The sequence below is a fragment of the Podarcis cretensis genome (assembly GCF_951804945.1).
Source record: "Podarcis cretensis genome assembly, chromosome: 2".
Lineage (NCBI taxonomy): Eukaryota > Metazoa > Chordata > Lepidosauria > Squamata > Lacertidae > Podarcis > Podarcis cretensis.
This window is the reverse complement of record NC_137171.1, coordinates 71,125,956-71,153,337: the sequence shown is the minus strand read 5'-3', so window position 1 is coordinate 71,153,337 and position 27,382 is coordinate 71,125,956. Positions and strand designations below refer to the sequence as shown.

The 27,382-nt window shown below is 41.3% G+C and overlaps 4 protein-coding genes across 6 annotated transcripts in view; 3 read left to right on the top strand and 1 right to left on the bottom strand.

Annotated features, from left to right (window-relative positions):
- USP4 (ubiquitin specific peptidase 4) overlaps positions 1-6,541 on the top strand; it is a 35,536-nt gene extending 28,995 nt beyond the window's left edge. For both annotated transcript variants that reach the window (XM_079964409.1, XM_079964408.1), the window contains 4 exons: positions 724-873; positions 2,220-2,323; positions 3,572-3,660; positions 4,396-6,541. In XM_079964409.1, coding sequence (XP_079820535.1) covers positions 724-873; positions 2,220-2,323; positions 3,572-3,660; positions 4,396-4,515 — 463 coding nt within the window. In that variant the 3' untranslated portion in view covers positions 4,516-6,541. The remainder of the gene's footprint in view (positions 1-723; positions 874-2,219; positions 2,324-3,571; positions 3,661-4,395) is intronic.
- Positions 6,542-6,674: 133 nt separating this feature from the next.
- On the top strand, positions 6,675-11,822 carry LOC307209411 (uncharacterized protein C3orf62). 2 transcript variants are annotated; one of them, XM_079964466.1, is made up of 4 exons: positions 6,675-8,503; positions 9,505-9,934; positions 10,366-10,457; positions 11,454-11,822. In XM_079964466.1, the coding sequence occupies exons 2-4, from the start codon at positions 9,510-9,512 to the stop codon at positions 11,702-11,704; spliced, it is 768 nt and encodes a 255-aa protein (XP_079820592.1). In that variant the 5' UTR covers positions 6,675-8,503; positions 9,505-9,509; the 3' UTR covers positions 11,705-11,822. The 2 variants fall into 2 exon arrangements, with proteins under 2 accessions (XP_079820592.1, XP_079820593.1); XM_079964467.1 differs by lacking the exon at positions 6,675-8,503 and adding an exon at positions 8,516-8,710.
- A 477-nt stretch (positions 11,823-12,299) lies between these two features.
- Positions 12,300-20,605, bottom strand: EMC3 (ER membrane protein complex subunit 3). Its single transcript, XM_079964465.1, has 9 exons — positions 20,504-20,605; positions 19,515-19,711; positions 18,313-18,370; positions 17,494-17,587; positions 16,107-16,211; positions 15,795-15,876; positions 15,590-15,669; positions 15,152-15,234; positions 12,300-14,165 (listed from the first exon to the last, which is right to left on the bottom strand). Exons 2-9 carry the CDS (start codon positions 19,667-19,669, stop codon positions 14,037-14,039), a joined length of 786 nt encoding a protein of 261 aa, XP_079820591.1. The 5' UTR covers positions 19,670-19,711; positions 20,504-20,605; the 3' UTR covers positions 12,300-14,036.
- Positions 20,606-20,677: 72 nt separating this feature from the next.
- FANCD2 (FA complementation group D2) overlaps positions 20,678-27,382 on the top strand; it is a 41,784-nt gene continuing 35,079 nt past the window's right edge. Inside the window, exons 1-7 of the mRNA XM_079964480.1 lie at positions 20,678-21,004; positions 21,784-21,880; positions 24,074-24,211; positions 24,514-24,581; positions 25,062-25,165; positions 26,279-26,342; positions 26,972-27,024. Of these exons, the coding sequence (XP_079820606.1) occupies positions 21,814-21,880; positions 24,074-24,211; positions 24,514-24,581; positions 25,062-25,165; positions 26,279-26,342; positions 26,972-27,024 (494 nt within the window). The 5' untranslated portion in view covers positions 20,678-21,004; positions 21,784-21,813. The remainder of the gene's footprint in view (positions 21,005-21,783; positions 21,881-24,073; positions 24,212-24,513; positions 24,582-25,061; positions 25,166-26,278; positions 26,343-26,971; positions 27,025-27,382) is intronic.

Genomic DNA, 27,382 nt, shown 5'->3' with positions numbered 1-27,382 from the left:
TTACAGGTTTATACAGGCAGCTGCTATTTCTACAGAACTAATGTACTGCTGGGAAACTTGTGTAGGCCAGCCACAAAGGCTACCCCTTCTATCTTTGGACATTGATACCTTTGTCTCAGCACACATACATCTGTAGACTCCAGCACAAATCTCTTCTGTTCCTTCCTATCTCTGGATGTGGGCTTTGCAAAACATTCCAACTTGCTATCCTGAACTGGATATGCTGAGCTGAACTGAACTGTGACTGAACTGAAATGCTGGACTTAACATGAAGCTACACTCTGGTATACTGGCGGATCAGACTACCCACTGGAAGACAAATTGGAGGCAAAAAGTGGCACAGCATTTTCACAGTGCAGTCTAGTTGGGGGCTCCTTGAGAATCCATCTGTCAGTATTTCCTCTTCTCTGATTATTGTTCCTTAGCTCTCTTTGCCACCTCATCAGCATGGACATCCAATTTGCTGGCCTTGACAGGAAGGTAGCTCAAGCTTTTCCTAACTGCAGTCTTGCTGTTATGCCAGAACAGAACGTGATGTTACATCCAGTTTTCCAGCCTGGTCCTTATTCAGGGCATGGTTTCTGTGTCTCCTCAGTATTATTCATTTTTTGTCCCTAAGGTTTTTTATTAAATATATACAAATGTAAATGTTTTCAAAGATTAGAAAGGAGGAATAATAATAATAATAATTTTTTTTTACCTTTCTCTTTGGTGTTCTTTCAGGTACTGTCCCAATTGCAAGAAACATCAACAAGCCACTAAGAAATTTGATCTCTGGTCACTTCCACGTATTTTAGTAGTACATTTAAAACGCTTCTCATATAACAGATACTGGAGGGATAAGCTTGACACTGTGGTTGAATTCCCTATCAGGTAGGATTTTTGGTTGCATTGGTGGTCAGAGCAAAAAAGAAATACAAATAATTGGGGTTCACTGACTGGAGAACCCAGCTGGGAACTAGAACCTTGGTACACAGGCTGGATTTTAGCCTTCAAAATGTGAGGAGCCAGAAGCATGTCTCACAGTTTTCTACCATCCACTTCAGTGGTCGATTAATATTTTACAACAACATAGTGCACTAGAGGTTAAGAGCTGGATTCAGCTAAATAGTTGCACTAGCAGGAGCCAACAGAATGGGGCTTTCCCACTCCCCCCCCCCCCCCGCCCGCATGCCTTCCACCAGCTCCGAGTGGTTCCCTAGGACAGAGTGGTAGGAGAGGAGGAGAGGGAAGATGGTTCCATCTGGCATGCAGAAATGCTTGGATTAATGGAACTATCGTAGTGTGATGTTGAATTTCTCCCTAAGTCTGCTGCACAGTCAGAGCCTTGACATATACATTGGTACCTCAGTTTTTGAACGTAGTTGAATGTTTCGGAACTTGAACACCAAAAACCTGGAAGTAAATGCCACAGTTTTCAAACGCGCCTTGGAAGTCGAACAGGAAACGTGGCTTCCATTTTGAGTTTTCTGTATTGAGGCTTCCGCTTTCAGTTTTTGAACGTTTCGGAACTCGAATGGACTTCTGGAACAGATTATGTTCGAGAACCAAGGTACCACTGTATATGCATCCAGGACTTGATTTGGATGTGGGGTATAGTAGAGGCAGAATAGAAAGTCAAAAGTGCCTGGCCCTGATCTTACGCCTGCTGTTTCTGTTCACCGGAGGGTATTGAGGTCTAATATTTTCTCTGTAATTCTGTAGCACTGGAATATATGATAAGTCCAACTCTGAACAACAACTGCTAAGCTACCATATTCGAGCACCTCTCCCAAAAGTTACTTGAGGTTAGGTCACACAGTCAGTTTTGTCTCAATGCACTTTGAGAATGCATTTGTACAGTGCCTCATGCAAACCAGGCTTTCCAATGTCCACAGATGTTGCAATCATGGAAATCACCCAGCATTGGCTGCAACTGAAAAAATTGCCACTACATTTGTGGTGTATTGTGGAAATGCCTGTTCCTGCATCTGCAGGGACATTGGGGGAGCACTGTGTGGTTATTGAGGTTGATATTGTGAACTGGCTTTCCTGCTAGGAGTTAGCAGTGGCAGTGAAGTCACTTACTGACGCTAAATATTGGGATATTTAAAAAAGAAGTGTTGGGTGCTTACAGCACTGTCTGGGAGCTCATGGAAGTCTTTTTATTTGTCTTGAGGTTTCAGTATCACCTTGCACTTGTTGCTGGCTGACCTTTCCCTTGTGACTCTTTCTTGTAGGGATTTGAACATGTCTGAGTTCGTTTGTGACCCGGCAGCAAGCCCATATGTGTATGACCTCATTGCTGTTTCCAACCACTATGGAGGCATGGGTGTTGGCCACTGTGAGTAATTATGTTCTTTCTGGATGTGTAACTGCAGAATTTCAAAATGTTCCCATTAGATAATATGCAAGATAAAAGGAACTTAGTGAAAGACCTGACAGATTTCAGCGCAGGCTCCCCCCACCCCAGGTGTTAGTCAGGCTTACTGGGTATGGACTATAGTAGTATTTTAAAACTGAATTGAGTACTCTGTGGGCAGAAAAATGCAGTTGCTCCTTCAGATAAGATGCTCTGGTGGATGGAACTGCAACTTGTTGAAATACTGTACAAATTTAAACTCTGGTTTCACAAAACAGGAGCAGGGGTGATCCAGATTTCAGCCCACTAATGTAATGCCAAAGTAGATAGGGCCTAATATAAATGTGTTTCCTAGTACAAGCTATTTGTTGCTTATTCCTACTGGTTGACATCCACTGGTCCAGAACAATGGGTTGATCTCTGCTCCATCAAGTGAGAAGTTGGCTCTTTGAAGAAGGGTTTGACTTGGGGCTGGTTTATCAAGCTCCTTCCATTCCCCACTCTGCCTCGTAAAAGGACTAAGAGAAACTCTTCAAATGTGGTCTTGACTTTTGAACAATGCCTGTGCATCCCTGATTATGTAAAGGCAGTCACCATTCCCTATGAGTGTGCATTTTGGAGGTGGGGCTTAAAAAAACAACAACTTGTGAGTTGCGTGTGTACCACACAAATGCTCATTGGACCTTTGCTATTAAAAATGTGAAGCTATGCCTTGCCCCAATGCAGTGCTGCGCCTTCTCAGTAACTTTCTCTTTTATTATAACTAGAGTAAATGCCTTCTTAAACCAATAGCCTTTGCTCTGCTTCAAATCAAGGCTTTCTTCCTCTGTCCCACTGAACCTCCATCACATTTGTACCACTGGAGGATTGGGACTAGCATCTTTGTAGTTGCTCCTGTTGCACCAAAAATACCTGTGCAAAACATAAAACCATTCAATTAAGTTGTAGAAGAGAATCTACAAGTTACATCTGATTAAACTGTTCAAGGTTTGCCACATATTTGCCACAGATAGCAAATCAGAATGTTTTTCTAATCTCAAACTATTAATGGCTCTTCATGATTTATTCATGCTCCTTTTGGCCATTGTCAGCTAGGCACAAAGTGGCCTTTGATTACTGAGTTTAACCAAAAAAAGCTACTGTTAAATGGAACTGTGGGCTATCAGCACTTGTAAATCTCACTCTGTACCTCTAAACAAGTCCATTATGTCTCGTCTGCTTCCCTGGTAGATACTGCATATGCTAAGAATAAAGTGAATGGCAAATGGTACTACTTTGATGACAGCAGTGTGTCTCCAGCATCCGAAGATCAAATAGTGGTATGTATTTGAAGTCAACTGAATATACCTTGATGTACTCTGTAACTTTTAGAATTACAGGGGCATTGCTCAGTACTTAAATTGAGGCTCAGACCAACAATACACATTTTCATCGCTGCATAGTTCTATACATTAAGATGCTGGTTGACAGGGATTTCATTGGCACTTCACCTTTCAGTGTGCCTGGCTGCTATGTAAGCAGTGTGTTTAAAACCCTTTTTTTTAAAAAAGGGCATGAGATCTGAGATTCAGCTCTCTCCCCCCCCCCCCCGAATACTCCCTAACAATGTTTATGCAGCTGCTAAATCGGCACAGTTGCGAGGTAGGAATGGACATGCAGGATGTTTCCTAAAAAGAATTGAGGCATACACCTGGAAACTCATAAGGAAGATGGAGCTGAGTGCAGCTCTGTTTGACTTGGTCAGACTTTCTTGACACTGTTTGCCTAAATCACTTTCAGGAATGAATGGTGGATTATCTATTTCTATCAAACACAGGTAGCGAACATAGGTCCCTCCAGATGTGGCACTACAGTTTCCATTGGCTCCAGCCAGTATGGTGAACGGTCAGGGATGATAGAGAGTTGTAGTCCAAAACATGCAGAGTGCACCAAGTTGTGGGAGGCTGCTCTAGATCTACAGAGCTACTAGGGAACAGGGTATTGGTACTGGGACTTCTCTTGCATGCAGGCTTGAAGACCAATTTAATCCCATTATTTCTCACCTTGCCTTGCAGACAAAAGCAGCATATGTCCTCTTCTACCAACGTAGAGATGGCATGCTCAAGGGAAACCCCGCTCCTTGCATAAGCACTGAGCTGAAATCTGAGGAATGTGATGGCATGGATACCAACTGAACCTATGTGGTGGGGTTTAAACAAGTCATATTGCTAATTTTAAAAGGCATCCAAGAACTGATTTTTGTAAGAATCAAACAGGAGTTTCAGTACAGAAGGACTCAATGAGCAGTAACTATGGATAGCATAGGGAAGCAATAAGATGTCAAGGACTTGGGTATATCATAGCCAAAGAGCTTTTAAACAAATAGTTATTCAATAAAGTGTTATCTAAATCTGACTGTGTAGTCTGGCAGAAACTGTGTGGAAGCAGGAGCTATGCTGTATGACTGGAGCAATGCATGAAAGTGGGGCTGTGTTGCAAGAGGAAACAACATTTGACTGTAAGTAGAACTCTGGTTTGAGCTCTATGCATTGCAGAAGATGCCTGAGTGCTTGTGTTTCCAGAGTAAAAGAGAAGTGAACATTTGGCACAAGTTCCAATCTTGCACAGCACATTTTGGCACTATGTTCCTGTCAGTCCCTTGCTGACATGGCATGGTGAGCTTGTGTGTGCTTTTAATAAAAAGAGAAAATTGCATATTTGTTCTGGCTCATTGTGTCCCATAAAGGAGTCACAATCCCCACATTTTCTTGTTGCGTGCTAATAAAACAATTATTTAGGATCCGTCCCAAAGATTAACTCTCCCCCACCCCCAGCCTTTCCAGCTGCAGTATTCATGGGGCCTATTCTTCACACCAACTCACATGAAGACTTATATGCTCTGAGCTTCTTCCTGGGCTTCTTTATTCAAGTGTCTCATTGGGGAGCTAAAATAACTTTCCCTGGTAGTTTTTGAAATTCCGCTGTCAGCTGTCTTCTATTTCTCTGCACTTTCAGCCACACCATGAAAAATTCAGAGTCCATCTCTTGAAGGCTGCGTAGGAATCAGTGTCCAGTGGCATATGTCCTTTTGGGTGGTCTCAGACACACTATTTTTCTTTCTAGCCATTTCATTTCTCTTTTTGTAATCTTCTGCTATCCTCATACCTCCTTAGTATTTTTTTCTCATTGGCTGAGAGATGGCAAGAGTAAATGTTGTTTGAGTTCTTCCTACCCACAGCCTCCTCCTCCACGGAGGATGATAGACAAGAACCTTCTAGGAAAGGAGCTTTCAGGTAACGCCGTGGAATTCCCATGCACACTGCTATGACACCTTAAGGCATTTCCCATTTAGTGTCATGGCTTTGAAACTACCTTGGCACCTGTGTAAAGGTGTTTCATTTTTGTGCTCTGAACACATTCCCACGGATTCCCTTCAGCAAACTAAGAAATATTCCTCTCCCAGACTGCTTCTGTGCTGATCTTTATCAGCATGACGTCAGGCAAGTGGTAGCCAGTGGCATCGTCAGGCCGCATCATTTTAACAGAACTGATTAAAAGTGATTGTGTTCTTTTTAACTTACAGAGCAGAAGAGTCCTCATTGCTGTCAGCTGCATTTTGCTCACTATCTTCCAGTGATTACTATTGCGTTCTCCAGGATAGTCCTTTTAAACACTGAAATTTGAGTTGTTTGGTTCAGTTGCTAATGCTTCCAGGTTCTTTAATTGATTTGAGATCTTGTCTCAACTGGATATTATTTTCCTGCACACTTGGGTTGGTGGGTGGGGTTAGGGCTGGAATTATTTAAAGGCTAAGTTCAAACTGTAGCATTGCACTGTTTTGTTTTTTTCCTGTTTTTCTGGGTTATATTTACTTTGGAATGTAACATTTGGACAGATAAGGAAACAGATATTTAAAAGCAAAGAGCAATTTAATGTAACCATATGTATTTCTGTTCCATACTGTTGCAGCAATCTTTTCACTGCCCTGTATGGTCAGATAGTGTGCACATTTGTGTTTGGGTGATTTTTGGGCTCCTGAACTAAATTTCTTCTAAATGCTGTAAAGATGGTATTAGGAACCTGGATTTGCCTCTGACCAGGCTGGATCCTAGCTGGTGTGTACATTCTGTATAGTGTCAAAATCTGTTTTTAGACTAGCACTTTGTAAGTGACTGGCTTTACTGTATAAAAGGAAAAAAAATTAAAAAGGAGTGGATTGCACTTGAGTGTGGACTTTGTTTTTTCTGTATGGTGGATGGGGATTTGAAATAGATACTCAAACCTGTATCTCTAGTTTTTAATGGGTAGTCTGTATGAAACACTGCAAATGTTATAGGAACTTTATTTTCTGTGGAAGTGTGTGTTTTGGAATACAGTGGTGCTCTGCAATTTTATTATTGATTATTTATTATTTAGACTTGTTACTCATTTGTTACCCAAAGGATTCCAAGTGACTTGTGTTTTAAAAATCATGGTACATGTAGATAAATGTGCCCAGGATATGCATGTAGATAAATGCATAATTCCAAAAAATATCATCTCTGTCTGTAAATATATATATATATCTCCTCTCTCCCACCCCCTCCCAAGGAAATAAAGTCATAGCAAACCAGCACTATATACAAGGTTGCGAGAGCACAGTAGTACCTAGTACAAATAAATTTGATCAAAATTAGCTTTATTTTGAAATTGCTTCTGAAAACTCTGGGCCAGCTTTTATCTGTAAGGTATTCAACTAGCACATCCCATCAGAGCAAGGATTTCCATTTGCTGAGACATTAATTTCCTATTTGGCTTGGGAGGAAATAGCTTTATCTCTGATTCCCATTGTAAAAAGTAGATCTGAATGACTATAGTGTAAGCAATGTATTTGATGACACTAACTTAAGAAGCTTTTATTATTATAAAGCATTAAAGGTGGGGTAAGTACAGTGGTACCTCAGGTTGCAGGTGCTTCAGGTTACAGACTCCACTAACCCAGAAATAGTACCTTGGGTTAAGAACTTTGCTTCAGGATGAGAACAGAAATCATGTGATGGCAGCGGGAGGCCCCATTAGCTAAAGTGGTGCTTCAGGTTAAGAACAGTTTCAGGTTAAGAACGAACCTCTGGAATGAATTAAGTTCTTAACAAGAGGTACCAATGTAATGGAAAAAGACAAGACCAGAATATATTTACAGTAATACAAACTATAATTTACACCTGATACCATTGTGCTGGCTACGCCTAAAATATTTTTGACTATGTAGGCAAGATTATAAAATGGATTAGAGGTGCATCTCATGTAAAAACATTATTTTTGTCATTTTGATTTCTAAAATGGAACTAGTTTTCTTTGTTAACTTCTCCAGCTATGTGATCAGAGTATGGAAAGAATTAAAATTACTGTTAAAGGACAGTTGGAAGAAAGTTGAATAACTGATTTCCTTCTTTGCCAATCCATGTTAAAATGTGGGGGTTCTTGAGTGAATCCTAGTATAGTATTAAGTCCTACATTGGATCAGCTATGGAGCAGTGCCAAGGAAAAGGCAGAGGTGACAGAAAGATGCCAAAGAGATAAAGAACTACATAACTTTTAGACATAGGGAAGTTTTTAATGTTTGATATTTTACTGTTATATATATGCTGTCAGATGGCCAGAGTAGCTGGGGAAACCCAGTAAGATGGGTATAAATAATAAAATTCATTATTCTTATCATTGATTGCCTGCTTTGGGGTGAGGAGCCTGTGGTCATCCAGAGGTTGCTGGATTACAGTTCCCATAATTGCTGATCATTGGCTAGCTGGGGCTAATGTGAGATGGAGCCCAGTACCCTCTAGGACCACAGCCCTAGGTTATGTGACAAGCACTAGGTAAAAAATGCTAGGTGGGAAACATCAGTTGGCATCAAGAAGGTTATGTGGCGCAGAGATGATTTTACTCAAAGTTGATTTTGAAATGGTCTGTCTTATGCTGTTGGGCAAAAGGCACCAAGTACAATCTTGAGAGAAAGTTCTAGCAGAGGAGAAAGGTTCCGTGACAGTTGAAAACCTTCAGTAGAGGGGGGAGGCAACAGACTGTTTACTAGAAGTATCCAGATCCAGTTGTTGATCATCCCCATGTTACTCAAAAGTGCTTAAGCAATCGATCTTCTATCCTGCACTTGTCTTGATATTGGGACGACTTGGTAAACCATCACAACAGGTGAACAATTCAGAGTTGATTTGTGTGTAGGATGGATTGCTCCACGTTCAATTTACAAGGGGCATTTATTCAAACTATGAAAGCGTGTTAAATTACTCGTTAGCACTTATTAACCACTCAGTAGTCACAAGAGTTGAAAAAATGGTCCATTCTTATACCTTGTTAATAAATGAAGTGAAAGGTTGTTGACTGCAAGTAAAGAACCAGGTAAGCTGTAGTGGCTTTCTGGATATATTGGGATAATATAACAGGATTTCTATGGCTGGGTTTTACTAGAGCAAGTGTCTAGTAAAACTGACACACACACCTTAATTGACACAAGCCTGATGAGTTTTGAATAAGTTTTCGAGCAAGAATTTGAAGGTTAATATTGCAGGTGCCTGCTAAATCTCTATTGGACGTTCATTCCACAGGAGGTCAGTAACACTGAAGGATCAGTTTTGTGCTGATGTCAAATGTGCCTTACCAACTTGGGGGACAGCCATTGATTCTCCCACAGGTATTGGTGATCGAGCTGGGGTATAAGGGTCCTCCTTATCCTTACAGCCTTGTAACGTAGATTAGGCTGGTCTCAAATTCACCTGACAAGTTTAGCAGCTGAATAAGGTTTTGAAGACATGTCTTCCTGAAGAAAGTCTAGCAGGAAGTATTGTATGCTATGCAAATGTCAAACTACAATGGATTATAAGTAGCCCTGAATAAAACAATCTAAAGTGTACTTCAGCACTCATATAAAAATCATGGCCTATGTGTGAAGTATTTGAAAAATTGCATCTGATTTTTTTTAATCCTTTTTGTTTTTAATGTTGCATTAACATTCAGTAATCCATCTGTGTCAAGGACATAGTATATTGAGAAAAGGAAATGCTAGGATTAGCTGACTGCACTATAACTGAATGGATTGGCAACTTAGTATTGATTTCAATCTGTGCGCACCCTCCCAACTTTATATTTTCTTATATAACCAAACTCCTGGACAACGTGATACTTCTTCCTTTCAGGTGAGATGTCAGAAAAGCTGAACAGATGCCGTAAGGAGCTAACTGCAGCTATTGACAGAGCAGTGGAAGACCTCTTGGTTCCTTTCCCCCCCTCCCCAGATTCCACCACTGATCCGAACTTTGACTTGCAGACAGCACAGCCCTCTTCACCCCTAAATGCAGATCTCTTTAGTCAGAAGGGAGAACTTACTCTTTCAACTGTGTATTGCCCCCAGTCATCTTTACCAGTCTCTTCCACTCCTGAAAAGGAGAATCCCCTCTTCAGGCCAAACTTAATTCCAGTGACTACTGCTTCCAACATTCCCTGTACAAAACGGGAACCCTTGACAAGCAAGGAAAACACATGGCTACATCCTCCCATCTTCATGGCTGACCGGCAGTTTTTCATCAGTCCAGAAGACAGTGAGAGATGGAGGAAAGGACATCTAAGGTATGCTCTGCTTGTCACAGGCTTAATTTTTGTCTTAGGATGAATAGCACTGAGCTTCTATTCGGATGGCTGTTGATGTGGCTTCAGACTGGTCCAAAGAGCTGGCTCAAAATATGTTGTCACATGAGAAATACATTTATTTATTAATTAACAATTTGCCACCTTTCAGAGATGCTCAAATCCCACTGCCTTACTCTGTGGAATGGTAAAGCACAGTGTTAGGGTGCTCCTCATGGTTCAGTTTTAGACCACCTCTACTAATTGTTTTGTAATTGCTGGTGCAAGCACATTTATTTCTCAACATACAGGAAAGTTCTAAACCATGATTCAAAAAGCTAAGATATACTAGTGTAAAATTTTAGTAGAGATCATACACTTTAGAGAATGTTTAACTGAACAATGTCTCCATACCGTGTTTCTGTGGTGTTTAGCAAACCTGATGAAAGGCCTGTGAAGTCAGAAGGAAGTACAAGTGCCACTGATGTTCCTCCACAGAGCCCGAAAGATCTTGCCAATATGAGTGGTAAGTGTTGTCTGCCCTGCTTACCAGACATGGCTTTTTAAAACTGGCACTGTAAAGAGCAATTGAGTTGCATACCTGCAGAGTCTGTAATAGACTGTGTAACCTGGTGAGGTATCTTTAGTTATTTCTCCATTACATGAACAAGTTTTAATCAAGTTTTTAACCAATAGCTGCTAGAGTGAATGCATTATTACAGGGTGTACCATGGCAAATAATTTCAGCATAAAGCCAAGGGCTTGAACAGCAGAAAAGGTTAGCATGCATATCCTTGAAATAAGACTTTCTGACTTGGAAACAGTTACATATGGCTAGGGAGGAATACTTTAGACCAGGATGGCTAACCTTTTGGACCCAATGATTGATCTGGTGAATATGGAGATGGAGGCTCTGTACTCTGATACTTCCATCACAATGGCAATGCCGCTTCTTTCCCACTCACCAGGTAATTTATCAGGTGAGTGGGAGACCATTTGCATCCTGAACTTGCACAAGCCTTCTGAGAAGTACTCTACATGCAGGAAGAATTGAATGGGTAAAAGAATTAACCACCATCCCTGCCAAATTACTGGGGGTGAGGAGAGAGAGAGAGAAGAGAAGGGCATAGAAAAGTCTTGGCAGGCAGGATGCAGCTCATAGGTGAATCATCCCTTCTTTAGACCACTGTGGCCCAATTAGCATTCATAATTTAGAATCCTTCACATCCATTGCTACACACTTGCTTTCAAGCCATCACCTATTGACAAACATGAAGATACTTTACCCCAAAGCTGGAAGGGAGATATTTGAGTAATTGATATTAGAATGCTAAAAGCAGTGGGTTGGGTTCCTCTTTAAAGGGAAAAAAGCCTAGTACTTGCACTTACTTTACATGTTGGCCAATGGAAGCTTAGCAGGAGTGTTTATGCTGAAAATCCCTCTATGTAACAGCTATTCATCAACTTGTGCAGATATTTAGGGGCAGGACTGATAAGTTGCATTCTTGTTTTTACACTGAAGATAACCCAGCTATTTGGCCATCAGAGAGGATGCACAGGAAAACTGACTTTGAGAATGAACTTCAGCAGATGTCTAGGCTCTCAAGTGAACTGTTTCCTCTAGATGAGGCCTCAGCCTTGGATCCGAGTGCACAGATCGGTTTCAGAAAGGTCCTGGAGCATACCTTAGAGGATGAAGCAATTATTGAGACACTGCTGGATATGGAAGAGGATTACAAACCAAACAGCTCCACCTTGCAGCAGCTGCAGTAGAAAGGCTGGTGTGAGGTGTGAGCTATTTAAGATTTGATAATTAATGCTTCTGAACCATGGAAACTTAGGCAAATAATCCTTTCTGTTGCAAGATGCACTATTAAAGTGATTTACAATAGTGTGACGTTATAGTGTTTTCCCCACAGGCTAATGAACACTGAACATTATCTAGGCCTGGATCAGAAGATACTACCCTTAAGATATTGTCTTCCTGTCTTTTGAGGAACAACTTATCAGCAATGTACATGACAAAGGGTAACTGATTATATAGTCATGGTTTCCCACTACATTTGTCAAGCAATGGTATGGTACAAATCCAACTATCTACATTATGGCAAAACTGCCTTAAAGTTCTTCAAGCTTTTAGCTGCCTCATTTTGTAAAGATATTCAAGAGAAAATGCTTGCAAGGACAGGATGAAATATTGTGAAAGTGATTTTAGAAGTAAGTAACTACAAAGTGAACATTTAAAGTTACTCCATGTACCTTAAAACATTCAGCATCTGCTATAGTACAGAAACCTCTTTACATTCCCCTCAAGAGCAGATTTACAATCTGCCACAAAGGGGGGCAGGGAATATGTACACCATCAAGGTTGAAGAGCAGTCTAAGAGTTTATTTGCTATAAACATGGAGATAACAAGCAGCTGTACCCATCTCCCAGTACCCCAAACATACACTAGTGATAAATCTTCTTTGCTTTTCAAGTTATTGTGTATAGGTAGCTTTAACCATTTCAGTTGCAGGGGGGGGCAATGCTTTTTAGTAAAGCAGTCTTGATGCTGGAGTCAAATTAGGTCACTGCTTAGGATGGATTTTAGCATATTAAAAGCAGTTTTCACATAAGCCTACAATTTAGAATCAGAGAACAAAGTAAAAGCTTCTGAATTTCACTAATGAACACTTTATAACTTACTCTAAACATAAATATACTGCTACAGTAAGGGAGAGCTGTACATAGGCAGAAATGGGCAACAGGATATATTTCAGAGCCTCACTGACACGGGCAGATACAGCTGCTCCAGAAGGGATGTAATACTTTCCCTTACAGTACTAGCTACTGTGCGACCAGAGCTGAACCAGAAGTCCATTTCATTGACACATTATCTTGTTTCTTAAAGACACAAATACAGTGAACAGCTCCCTTCATTTTTCTCAGGCATAAAAACATAAGCCAAGGCCACGTGTTATTCCAAAAGGATAATCAAATGCTTACATTCTGACCAACTTCAGACTATGGCATCAGTAGCCTTTTCTCTACTGTCACTATGCCAACTGACCCACAGTCATTAAAGAACATTTTATCCAATCAACCTAGTTCTGTTATTATGAATCTGAGGAATGTGCATTGTCTTCTGATTATACAAACGAGCCCCCAAGAAGCACTGAACTATAATTCACCAAGTACCTTAGGTCATACATATTGGGAGACTTCAGATGCTTGTTCCCTAATGGACAATAAGAGCAAAAGCTCAAAGCTTGTCTTCCAAAGACAAACCAGTATCTTAATAAAAAAGGGATTTTCCTTGGTTCTAGATCGTGTCTTAAAAACATTTAAATCAAATTCTTAAAATGAAAGAAGTCTACTCACAAATAGATTCAGTGCTGGTGCCAGCTAAAGTCAAAGTGTACCAATGGTCCTTTTTCAATACCAAAATCAGTGTTTAGTTACTGCTCAAGCAGACCCATAACCTCTGACCATGCACTTAGGGGGCAGGAGAAAGATTGGCTCTAGAGACAACAGATCGCTTCTAGTCCAGTCCCTAATCAAGCCTTTCTCCTCAAAAGAACCAGCCTCCCAGTAGACAGAGGACCACTGTCTGTGGACCACTGAATGGCAACAGTAAGGAGAATCATCTTTGGATGCTTCTCTCATCTAAATTCAAGTCTTTGAGTATTGGCAGTTATGCTGCATATGCAGCAAGGCTGAGCCCTGGCAATGAGAGATCCTTCAAGGGTTAAATCTTATACCAATATTTTAATCATTAATGGATTCTGACTTAGGCTTAGTATGTCTCTAGAGTAGCAGGTACATTAAAAATTTGCAGGGACCCACACTTAATTTCAAGTTTTCCTGAAATATAAATGTTTCTTCCAGTAAGTTTGGTGAATCACTACAAGTTTGGTAGTTTGCCTTCTGACATGACTATTAGCAGCTGCCAAATCAGAGCTCCATGTGACTCAAAAGGCATCAGAGGAGACCTCAGAAGCAAGACTCTGTCCTGCAGATATATAACTCACATAAGTTCTGACCATCTTTATTCTGGCCACCAGTAAGAGTACATTATAGATAAATAAACACAAACTGACTATGCCAACCATATGAAGCAACTCAGAACATGGACGTCTGCAGCTCTTCCTTAAACATGCCTTCAAAGCGGAGGTCTTTAGCCATGAGTTCCTCTTCAACATCCTCTAGGGCCCACTGATGGTCAGTCAGTTCTAGAGCCTCCCATTCTGTCTGTAGTGATAAAGAAAAAACATTGATGCAGCCAACAGAAGTGTACCAACCCCTACTTTCTATCTTGGAAAAAAGCCTTTGCTCAACAATTCTGCCTTAATTTATTCATGCTGCTTTATACTCTGAATCTTGAACAAAGACACTGAAGTTTGTGACTGAACTGTATGTATGCAGAGTGATTAAATAGTAGGAAGTTGCAAAGAAGAATCATAATGTGTACAAGGAAGCAGCAAGGCTATTGAACATACAAGCAGGTATGTTTGGGGGAGGGGGCAGGTCCTCACAGCTAACAACTGCCTGCAATACTAAACGGAGATCATTGGGCATTTTTGGTTTGTGTGTACATGGCTGCTAGTGCCTAGCATTTGACAAGTGGGCTGTTTTCTGGAGATTAAACTTATTTTACTGCACAACTTGCAGACAGAAGAACAGCTCAGAATGCATGAAGCTACTTATGAGATTTGAAACCTGTTTCTTATTTCTTGCAATTAGTACCGTAAAACAAGTTTCTGTTCAGCATATTTCCACTTTGTATACAATGTTAAGTATCTTCTCCATACAGGTCATCAACTAGAATACAGTATATTTTAACGCATAGGTTTTCAAAATTTCTACCCCCTGGACACTATTACTTTACCATTTTGTCTTCCAAGGACCCTACCCATACCCCCTGTCTATGCACTGGTAATAATGGGCACTTCTTTTGGCTAAGCTTCTCCGCCATTACTGATCTTTTCAGCTAGTGTTTCCTGATGAATGGAAGTTTTAGCAGCATGAAAAGATTACAATAGAATAGGGGTTTCCAATCACACTCCTATAAGCTACAAAATTTATTTAGCATACATTCAATAAACAGATATTTAAGACCATCATTTTTTGCAGGTTTTAATCCTTTGAGGTATTTTTTCTGTACATTCAAGGAATAGAAGAAAGGCTACATGAAACTTGAGCAGCTCGTTTCAGCAATTGGAACAGAAGCCTCATACCTTGAATGCTTTATTAGTATCTGCAGGCATGGCCATTGCCGCCCCTGTCATCTGCTCCTGCATTACTCTGGACTGATCGGCAGCTGTAAATATGAAAGAGTGACTCGTGTGACTCTATATAACAGTAGCAAGACCATCAAAGCTGGGGAAAATTAAGAATGTGAGCATTATAGTGCTGTGCTGAGGTAGACAGCAAAATATCTCCCTTGTATTGTACAAGTTAGGCCGAAAAAGTTACGAAGTCTCAGTCAGGTATGCTTAACTTTCTTCAGCCTTAATAAGCTGAAGACAAGATTTTTGTCTATTATTGCTGGAAATTCTTACAATTTACTAATATTAGTAACTAGGTCAAAATTCCTAAGAAACATTTAAGCATAGTTTGATACATTTAGTAAATCAAGAATCACTCTTACTTTTACATAAATAGCAGTTTCTTACCATTATCTTGACCAAGAATGAGGGTATAAATGCTTCGAAGTCCAAACACATTCAGAAAATACCAAGAAGCAGAGCTAACCCTAACAAACCAAAGAAACTGAGTGTCATTTAAACAAATGCACAAATGCCCAATTCCCAACACTGCTGTAACTTCCACAGTTTTAGATAGACAAAGATTGTTTGAAGCACAGTGAAGGATTCTTACCAGGATGCATCCAAAGTAAGCAACTCAATACCCTGCTGTAGCATTGGTTTAAAACGAAGCGTCAAAGGAAAGGGGACTTTTGCTGTAAAAAATATAAATATGGTCAGAAACAATTATGATTATTACAAAGCACCATAAAACACAGTGCTTTGCAGGGGAATATAACTGAAGGGAAATTTGTCTCACAAGGAGCTTAAAACCTGTGACAGGGAACATGAACACTCAGCTAATGAAAACGCTGATTAAATTTGGGATTTTAGAAGCATCAGGCCTCCACGCCACACAAGTTTAGATTCCTAAACTGACACTTACTTGTGACAAAACCAGAGAAGGTCATGTTGATCCAGCCTCCAATAAGAATCATAGGAAGTACATTTGTTACATTCCCTTTCATCATATCTGTCAGCATAGTAGGATCTGCAAAGCAAATGCAGTTAAAGTGACCACACAATTGACAGCCTACACACCCATGGATTTCTGAAGTTTGGGTATACTACTTTAAAAACAAAGGAAACCTCCTTAGCATGATTGAAGAGATCACCCTGGTTTAGTTCTTAATTTGCTATTTAATTTGACTTTAAGTATATCTGGGCTATTTTATGAGAAAACCAGGTAGACTTTAGAATTAGTGGCTGCTGCTAAGCACAAAAGCAAATCAGATGTTCCTATTACTACCAGAGTTAGAAACTGTGATATGAAAGCTAGGAGCTAAATGGCACCTTAAACCTAGGTTTTGTCTAGGCATGCTTTTTAATAACAGTAATACAAATACTGTATTTTTCACTCTATAGGACACACTTTTCCCCCTCCAAAAGTGAAGGGGAAATGTGTGTGCATCCTATGGAGTGAATGCAGGCTTCAGGAAGCTATCTGCAGGAAGCTATCCAGGCTCCGAAGGCTTGCGGATAGCAGGCAGCAGTCCAAATCCCGGGGAGCGCAGCGCTGCGCACCCCGGGCTTTGGGCAGCTATCCGCAAGCCTTCGGAGGCTGCCGGGAGTTCACGCCGGGCTCTGAAGGCTTGCGGATAGCAGCAAGCTCCGGGAGCGAAGGCGAGGTTGCTTCCCCCGCCCCAGCTTCCCCCGCCCCAGCCCCGCGGCTAAAAAGGAAGCCAAGACAGTGAGCAGGATCCATCCCGCTCGCTGTCTTGGCTTCTGCCAAAGCCGCACGCAGCCTCTCCCAGCTGGAGAGGTTCTGTGTGGCTAAAGAGGAAGCCAAGACAGCCAGTGGGATGAATCCTGCTGGCTTCTTTGCTCTTTGGGGCTGGGGGGGAAGAAATATTTTTTTTTCTTTATTTCCCCCCCAAAAAAACTAGGTGCTCCCTATAGTCCAGTGCGCCCTATAGAGCAAATAATACGGTAATACAAAGCTGAAAATGAATGAACTGCAGTTAAAATATTATATTCATTTTTCACATGGTCTAATCCTTCCCCTGCCCAACCCCCCTAATACTCTTAAGAGGGTCTCCTCAGAGAGTAGCTGGAAGTGGGGAGGCAGAAAAAGGTCCTCCTTCTCTTCCATTCTGCAGTTTTAATCTGAAATCTTAGGTGCAGTACTGCACCCAGAGCTCAGAAGTTGCTCATGCTAATGAAATTCCCTGTCGCAAAATGCGCCTGGAACAATGGGAGTTTCAAACACTGATTACTACTCTATTGCTCATGTTTTAGAATATAACAAACTCTTAGGAAGCCTTCTTACTTACCTGTCATTGGGGAAGGTGGCACTACCTTCCTTTTAGTTTTCTTAAAGAACCCATCATCTGGATTATTGAAGTAATACTTCCGTGTCAGAAAGGACTGAAAAAAGAAAAACATGTTCTAATGATGAAAGAAGTGGACACAAGGCTTCAAAATTAAGCACAGGTTATTTCTCTGTAGAAGAACTTGCAATAAAGATGATAGACATTTACCCTGCAAACGATATACCCTGCTTTTCCAAATATTTCCAGGTTTCAATGGAAACTGTGGCAATGTATAGCCTCCTTTAATTTTTTCAAATATCTTTGCCTGTGCATTAAAAAACTTAAAACAAAGTATGTGAGGTAGAAACAAAGTAGGTCTCCAAAAGACACATTTAGACAATGTATGAGGTTGGATTATCAGGGAACTATGCAAGCTTTGAAGTCTGCTAGCTTGTGTCTGTTATGAGCCACTTTAATTTGATAGGGATTTTCCCCCTTGGATTGACAGGATGTCCCAGATTCATTCTAACCATTAACATTTTAACTGCTGCAATTAACATTAGTTTAATCTGGTCTAAGCATGCTGATCTTAGTAAATATATTTTAAAATAGTAATAGATCCAATTTTGCAACATGACAGCAAATTAGAATGATGGAATACCCCGCTGTCTTGGATGTATATTGCTGCATATTAATAGTAATAGAAATGACTGGGTCTACTCCACAAATGTGCTTACAATGTGCATTTTAGATCTTTATTAAGACTACATTCCAAATCTTGGAACAATTAAGGTTTCCCCTTCCTCTAGTTTTTAAATTCTGATGCAAATGGAAACGTACCTGCTTTGGAATGTACTTTCCATTTTCTCTGAGAACTCTGCTTCGAATCAGAACTTGACTGAAAGAAAGAAAGCCATTATCATACATATGAAATAGAAGAAGAGAATAAGGAGGAAGACAGAAAAATATTCCTGCACGAACACTGCATGTGACACTGATGCAAAATGCAACTGAGAGCCTCCCAACAAGTTATCAATATTCACAGAGTTTCATATAAAAATCTATCATCTTTCATAGTTTAAAAACGTGTGTTGAGCAAGATTTCAAGAACAGCAAGAAATGATTTGGGAACCAATAAGGGCAACAGTTTCATTCCTTGCCACAGAGAGCTGCTTCATATACTTCTTTTTTGAAACACAAAAATGCTCCACGAAGAAAACACAGGGCTGCTCATAAATATCTGAAGTGTACAAGCAGTTATTGACCAGACAGCCATTGTGGGGACCCCCCCCTCTTTTAACGAGAAATCAGGGTAGAAAAATACAAATATTCAATCCATGCATTTGCCGTGGGGAAACATTATAGTGTACATACATTTCCCTATATTATCTCCATATTTTAAAACCATAAAGAAGTGAACAGTCATAGAACATAAAATCTACTTGAAAAGCACAGATATTTTCAATCAGATTAGCCTTGCGATTTTTAATAACTGTTTTCTTATCCCCTTCCACCATCACCACTAGTCCCTTGCTATCATCTATGTGACTAGAAACAATCTGAAGAAAGATATACATATTTACAGAAGAAAAGCTGGAAAAAGTCCATATAAAGACTAAAGAGAGAAATCAAAATCTAAAAAGCAAAAGCATTCAAAATATTACAAATATTACAAATAACAGTTTGTTTTGAATTTTCACCATTTTTACGATTAAGTATGATAATCCTGGGGATTTTATTCAGCCCAGCTGACAGGATCCAGGAGCTAGGCTCCACTTTTTCTAGTCTATCTTGTGCATTCTTCTTTGCAAATATACAAAGACCAAGCCTCATTTTCTGAAAACACCCCAAACCTACCTGCTACCTGGATTTCCAGCCACAAAGCCGGGTTTAGAAGTATTCCCAAACACGTACACAGCAAGATATAACCCACCTACTGCAGTTCAGTAAGCCTATGTGCTACCATAAAGTATTATCAATCTCTATAGTTGTCAATTAGTATAAGTGACGATGCCCACTTTTCAGTTGCAGGCATCTTTTACCTGTCAGATACTTGCTCCTGGGTGAGTTTTTTGTCACTTTGGAGAAGGATGGATACATAGTGACGAATCATCCCCACAAAGAAGGTTATGAAGACGATTGGGAGCACCACCCATAATCGAATATTAGAGTCCAACAACAGCTCCGGCTCACTCATTGTTTAAATTCAGTTCTGGTCATGCACTTCAACCTTCAGTATCTAGGGGAACAAAGCACAAGAAGTCAATTAGAAATTTCAACTTTCCCAAAATGTTGAGCCAGTTAGTGTGTTGCTAGCCAAGTTTTTTTTATTTTGAAGACTGCCTAAGTTCCCAGAGCACAGTGGCTTTTCTAATTCTACCACAGTAGTTTTTCCTTACACCCAGGAGTTTCTTATGCAGGTGGGGAATTCTTCTTAAGTTACAAGGCAGCCACAGCAAGACACTGGGCAGAAATGGAAGCTCTGGGCATTAATCCCCATTTGTCCTCAGGGAAGCACAGAGAGGCTGAATAATTTGCCACTCGAGTATCTGGTACAGGCAGAGGCCTAAGAGACAAGGCAGGAAGCAAACCGAAATGCCATTAAAAGCAGGCAGCACTCCGTGTGAAAGAGAGCTCCGCGGCCAGTTCCTAATGACAGAGAGCAATCCCGGGACCGACGAAATAGAGACAAACCCTCTAGAAAACGGCAAACTCCTTAAAAAAAATTCTTCACCTATTAGGACTAGGTCAACGGAAACCAGCAAATGTAAATACATGCGCACATACACGGCCTTGCCCTTTCGGAGAAGGGATCACAGCCGGAATTAAGTCGCAGGGTCGAGGCTCAAGCCTCTTAAAAAACCTCTTTAAAAAAACCCCCAACAAACCCCCACAGGTGGGGAGACGACCCCTCAGCGGCCACAGCCGCGGCCGGCCCACCCCGGGAAGAGGAAAGCAGACGCCGCGTAGCCCCCCGCCCCTCAGGCGCACCTGCACCGCGACCCCCGCCGCGCGCCCACCGGCTCCTTACCTCTCCGGCGGCGGCAGCAGCAGCTCGGTCTCCCTCCCTCGCTTCACCCTTCCGGGAGCGACGCCTGACTCGCTTTCGCGGCGCCCGGTAGGGAGAGGCGTCGCGCGTTCGCTGACGTCACTGCGACGCGTCCTGAGCCGGCGCTTGGCGGGAACCTTTGAAAGGGGAGCGAAGGGTGGCTGAGGGAGCGCGCGCGCCTTTTCAACTGCGCCTCGGCAGGGAAGGGAGGCGGAGTTCCATTTGCCTCTCAGCGCCGCGTGAGGGGCGCCTTCTGCTTAAGCGCTGCCGCTTCACTGGGACGAAGACCCCGCCGTCCCGGGAATTCAGGAGGAGCGGGACTCGGGCAGGGCTCTGGCTGAACAGCCACGAAGCGGGCGAGGGGTTGTACTTCTGAATGAGTCAGTGCGCAGGAGATTGTCCCCCACCAGCTTCTGAAAGGCAGGTTGGGTGGTTATCCCTTGGCCTCCGCTGGCCTTCAACAGCGCTTCCGCGGTTGCCCAGGTAGGTTAACGGACAGCGCAGGTACGAGTCCTGTCCCTGTTGGCCTTATTGGGCTGGACTCTCAACCAGTTGTCAAAGTGGGTAGGGATGCAGAATTATATAGGGCTCAAGAACCCACTGAAGCATCATAGGAGGTGGCGCTGCCAAAAATCACTTCTCCCCTGCCTGTTAATGATAGCCTCCACTGCATTGGAGGCATTTCTGTGGCCTGAAGGAGGGGAGGGGAAATCAGGATCCGAGCTGACAGTTGTAAACACAGCAGCAGGATTACAGATAGTGGAGCTTTCCCACCATTCTTGTTGTGGGAAATAGCAGGATCTTCTTTCCCAAATTACCTGTTGGGTATTGAAGAAAACTGGGGCAGGAGGAGGATTTGTGACCAGGACTGCTTTTTGTCTCACACAGATAGGAGAGTTTAAAAATCCAGAATTAAAAATAAAGTGTAATAAATGCAACGTGTACACTAATTGTGATCTTGCGTCCAATGTGTTCATGAAGATGTATCCAGTTGCACATATGTCTAAAATAAGTAAACTACTGATCTTGTCAATATGGATTGGTGCACTGTGGTAAATGGCTTACTTAAGCAGATTATTGTAGTAGGCCCTTTTGCCATTCACAGATACTCGTTATTGTAAATAAGGTATATTTCAAACAGGTCCTACTGCCATTTCAAGAACAGAATTGTAGCTTCATAAATTCTCTTTTGTGCACCATTTTATAACAAAACATATCTCGTTCAGTCAGCTTCTAATTGTTTCCCTTCCCTCTCCCCACAGTTGAAATAGACTACCTTAGTGCCTGCTGTCATGGCTCCAAAAAGGAAATTGTCCAAATCTGATGTGGAAGGAGAAAATCTGATGGAAAATTTACCAAGTATGTAAAGCAAGAATCTTTCCTGTCATCTGGCCCAGTATACCTGAAGCGTCTCCACCCCCATCCTTCAGCCTTCTGGCAGTTCCCTCACTACAAGAAATGATGTTACAAGGAGCTAGGCAGAGAGCCTTCTCGGTAGTGGCACCCGCCCTGTGGAACACCCTCACACCAGAGGTCAAGAAAATAAACAACTATCTGACTTTCTGAAGGCAGCCCTGTTTATGGAAGTTTTTAATGTTTTATGTTTTATCATGTTTTTAATATTCTGTTGGGAGCTGCCCAGAGTGGCTGGGGAAACCCAGGCAGATGGGCGGGGTATAAATAATAAATTATTATTATTGTTGTTGTAGTAGTTATTATTAGGCAGAGAACATGCCTTCCTTTTTAGGAATGCCCAGTGCAACAACAAAAGTATTCATAGAACTGATCTCAGTGGTGTTTTTCCCCCTGCCCTGGAATACTTTTTTCTCCATGGTTATGAGCACTGAATACAGTGGTACCTCGGAAGTTGAATGGAATCCGTTCCGGAAGTCCGTTCAACTTCCAAAATGTCTGCAAACCAAGGTACAGCTCCTGCAGCCAATCAGAAGCCACGGAAGTCACATCAGACGTTCGGGTTCCAAAGAACGTTTGCAAACCAGAACACACACTTCCGGGTTTGTGGCATTCAGGAGCCAAAACATTCAACTTGCAAGGCATTTAAGATCCTAGTTATGATTGTATATAAATTCACTGTAAGCTCATTGAGAAAAATTACAAAGGAGAGAATTCTTTATATATCATAAAATCAAAATAATATTCCACAAGTGTGATAATCCTGCTTTGTTTAAGTAATGACATACAGGATTGCTGATGGGGACTTAAATTATGCTCCTACATTTTATGCAAAGTCTATACATATTTTTGCCGCGGTGAATGTTCCATCTTCAGCAGAATGCTAGCTTCACTCCTGAGTTAGAAGCTGTGGAATTGCATTATGCCCTTGGAAGCACTATGTGTTAGTCTGGAACTAGAAAAAGCGTCAGGGATCTTTTCAGAAGTCACACTGTACCTATTGGGTTTCATAACAGTAGGGACAGTCCTGTTCCCAGCTATCCTGCTCTTCCCAGCTTGAGGGAAGACCTGCGTAGTACTGTTCTTCTAAAGAATTCATGAGTGTTTAGGAATTGTGGTGTAACTGAGAACAATTTCTCAATCTCTTCTTATACTCCACACTCTAGAGGGGGGCTGGGGCTTGTCTGTGTCTCATTAAACTTCCAAGTATTTGGAGCTCCTGTGTTTTTGGATATGATCCATGTTTTCCTCTCCAGCTTGAGAAAAGGGCTGAACTGTTGTACTGTTTATTGGAGGTAGTCTTGGTACATCAGAAGCACAGTAGGATAGAGATGAGCTTCATCCTTCATCCTGAGCTTGGAGATGGGAATTGTTCCTGATTTGTACACCAGAAACTGGTGAAGTACAACATAAGGTCAGGGACAAGACAACATGCATCCTTTGTTGGCAACAAGTCTTGGCTGGCTATTGTGGTGTATATAATATTCCATAATTCTAATCTGACAGTTTCAGAGGACAGTCCTACTTTAGTAGCCCCAGTGATTTCATCTTAACTCTATAAAATGTCCAGTAATTTTAGGGTTGGGATTGCAATCCACAAACCACTTACTCAAGTGCTTTGTTAGTTGCACCCTTTATACTACGGATGGGAAATTTGTGGTCCTCTAAATATTGTTAGACTCCAACTCCCATTAGCCTCAGCCAACATGGCCAATGGTAAGGGATGCTGGGAATTAGTCCAAATAACATCAGGAAGGCCACAGGTTCCCTAACTTTGCTTTATATCATCCTTCCTCTATTGTAAGATTTCCCAAACTTGGGCCTCCAGCTGTTTTTGGATTACAACTCCCTTCATCCCTAGCTAGCTGGACCAGTGGTCAGGGATGGTGGGAATTGTAATTCAAAAACAGCTGGAGACCCAGTTTTGGGAAACCCTGCTCTATTGTATGTATCTCCTACACTCTCTTAGAAGTTGTTCTAGGTTAGACTATATAGCCCTTGGGTTCATCTTCCAAGGGACCTCAAACTTTATACAAACTTCATGATATAAAGGTTGATTTTTTCATTTATTTGTATTGAGGTATGTGACTCTCAAATATGACATTCATTTATCTTATGCTAGTAACTTTTCCATCTTAGAAACAAAGAAATCTTGCACGCTTGGTAAGAACAGATCCATTCCCAAAGATGGAGTTGTAGAGAACAACAATGTTTTTGGGCAGCTCCTCAAGACAGGAGGAATTATACTGAAAGCTGGAGAACGACAGAATGAAATAGGTATATACTTTAATGACATTCTTAGCAGTAATTCTAAAAGGAAATTAAAGTGTAAACATTTACCTGCTGGTTTTCTGCTACTTTGCACAACTGTTAAAAATAGAGGAGCTCTGCTAGAAATGTATTTATTTAATTTTACCTTTTTAGCATTCTAGCCTCACTACCTCTATGCCAGGGAAAGTTTTGCCAGGTGGATTTCTGTCTGTCACGCGGCAGTTAGTGGGAAGGGCAGAAGGTGGCAGATTCAGACTATTATGACATGAACATGACAGTGTTTGTCCTTCTTGGCACTTTTTCCATAGCTGTGGATGGAGCAATTTTCCAGAAGAAGTTGCATCAAGCATTGAAGAAGCACCCTTCTCAACCACAGGTATGAAGTGGCATTATTTCATGTCTTTGAAATTGAAGTGGGCCTGTATTGATTCTAACACCCAAAGCTCTCTGTCTCTGTCCATCTCTCTCTGTGTGTCTCTCTTCTGACAAACACACTCTCCCAAATTAAAATCTCTTTTTCAATCCACTTCTCTTATTCTTTACCTTGCATTTTAAATATATGAATTAAATGAAAACAGAACACAAGAGAAAAATAGGAGACCTCCATAATCAATACAGAGTTCTCGCTTATGATTTGCTGCTGACAGATCTGGAAGAAGTATGAAACTGGTCACTGGATTTTTTCATTAAAAAGTAACAATTTACAAATTACAGTTTTATGCATCCCACACAAAGATCAAGAACAGGCATTGTGTAGGCTTTCACTGCTTGATTTGCACATTCATGCATTTGAAACAGTAGGGATAATTGCTCAGCCTTCATTTTTTTTCTCTCTCCTTCCCTCCATCCTGTCTAGATTGGTGAGGAGTTCATCAGTGGCTTGGAATCCCACATAGAAAACAGAGATCACTTCAGGAATTGTCTTCTACCATGCATACCCACACAAAGTCAGGAAACAAGGTCAATGAAAAACCTTATTTGTTTTCTCCCTGCAAGTTGCCATGTGAATGGTTTAATACTTGCAGTATGTTACCATGACAGTGTAGTAAATGACTACCTGTATATACTCCAATCTGCCTCTGGACTGCAACTGGAGTTTTTTTTTTAAATGTGTGGTTTTTTTTAAAGAAACAAACTTAATTCTGTTGTAGTGTACACCTTTTAAAGGTCAAACTCTAAACAACAACAACAAAAGAGAGGGTACTTGGGGTTAAACTAATCAGATTTTATTTATTACATGTGTGTCCCTTTGTCTAAGGAGCTCAAAGTGGGGCAGGGAGCGCCTATCACAAATACAGTATGGACTTTAGGAAATGTAAATTGAATATTCAGCCACTTATTATTGAGGGGAAGTGCGTGGAACAGGTCTTGGTGTTTTGATTTCTGGGAATGGAGTTGAGAGACTACCTAACCTGGGGAGAAAACAGCAAAAACCTGGTGAAGAGAGCACAGCAGAGGTTATATATTCTGAGAATCCTTCGGAAAAACAATCTCTCAAAGGACCTGTTGATGGCATTTTACCATTGCACTGTGGAGAGCATATTAACTTATGATCTCTGTGTGTGGTTTGGGAGCTGCACAGCCAGGGAAAAAACAATGCTATCCAGGGTTGTAACGACTTCAGAGAGAATAATTGGGTGCACTCTTCCCACCTTAGATCAAATCTATGCTGCCAGGTGCCATACGAAAGCAGCAGAGATAGCACAGGATAGTACGCACCCCAGAAATGATCTCTTTCAGCTTCTGCCTTCTGGAAGAAGGTATAGGGTTATAAAGGCCAGGACTAGCCGCCTGAGAAACAGTTTCTACACAAAGGCAATTCTGGTTCTAAACGCAGCCTAAGGGGTCTCTATAGTATAGTGTATTTTAAAATGGGGTTTCAGAGTTTTTTAGGGGTTTTTGAATGTTTTATGTAGTTTTTATGTAGTTTTATGTAGTTTTTCAATTTCACTGTCCTGCATGGGACAATGACAATAAAAATATCTTTTTTAAAAAAGTATATTGTTTTAAACCCAGGTACTCACATGATGCCTTTTTCTAATAATAATAGCAAAGTGTCTCTCTCCATTACAGTAATGCAATCCATTCATATTGCGAAAGCCTCATTAAACTGCTCCTTGGCATTGAGATATTACAGGTAAGATCACTTTTCCATGCAGTTCTCCCAACCATCTTTTGCCAGCTTCCTATTATTTATTTATTTATTGCATTTTATATCCCAATCTTTTCAAATTGGCATGGGGGGGGTGGGACACACCAAGACTGTTCTTGCTCTACAAGACATAAGGGAAAAGGAATGGGAGGGAGGAGGGAAAAGCAACCTTAAGCACAAGTTCCCAACGTTAAAACCATAATGAGTTACCGTTCTGGCTTGCCCTGACAAAAAGCAATCCCACTGTTAAAGTACTCTTTCTCTCTCTCTCTCTCTCTCTCTCTCTCTCTCTCTCTCCACACACACACACACACACACACACACACACACACACCCCACTGTCGCCAGATGAAAGGGCACTGTGGTTCCCCTGGCCCTCGAGTAGATTTGGAGAAGCACAGAATGGGGAAGGTCCTATTGCGCAAGTGCTGAATACTGCTCAATAGCTTTATTTACCAAGAATTAGTGCTCTGGGGAAGTTTTACTGCAGTGCTTCATAGCAGAGAACTCTTCTTCATCAGTGGATGATGGGGATTGGGTCTGCAGTGTTGTGTGCACAGTGTGCTACCTCATTGTAAATGTAATTTCTCAAAATGCCTTTTTCTTTTCGGAAGCCTGCTGTTATAAGACTGCTATTTGAAAAACTCCCCGAATTTTTTCACGAAAGGCAAGTACTCCACTATTTTAACTTGAAATGTTGACTACTCCGCATTTTCCATCTGCTTCTCCTCAACCGCTTGTTGAAATCCTCAAAACTTGATCTCGTTAGCATGCATGAAAGATCTTTAAAAAATCTTTGCCACTCATGCCCTATACTCATTTAAGGTTCAGGAACTTGGACAAACTTGTGGTCCTCAAGATGCTGTTGAACCTTAACTCCCATCAGCCCTGACCAGCATGGCCAATAGTCAGGAATGATGGGGGTTGGAATCCAACAACATCTGAAGAGCCAAAGGTTAGTAGTCACCCCGCTATAGAGGACTGAAATTTAAGCTTTTACTGTGTGTTCTTTTCTGCTGTACAAA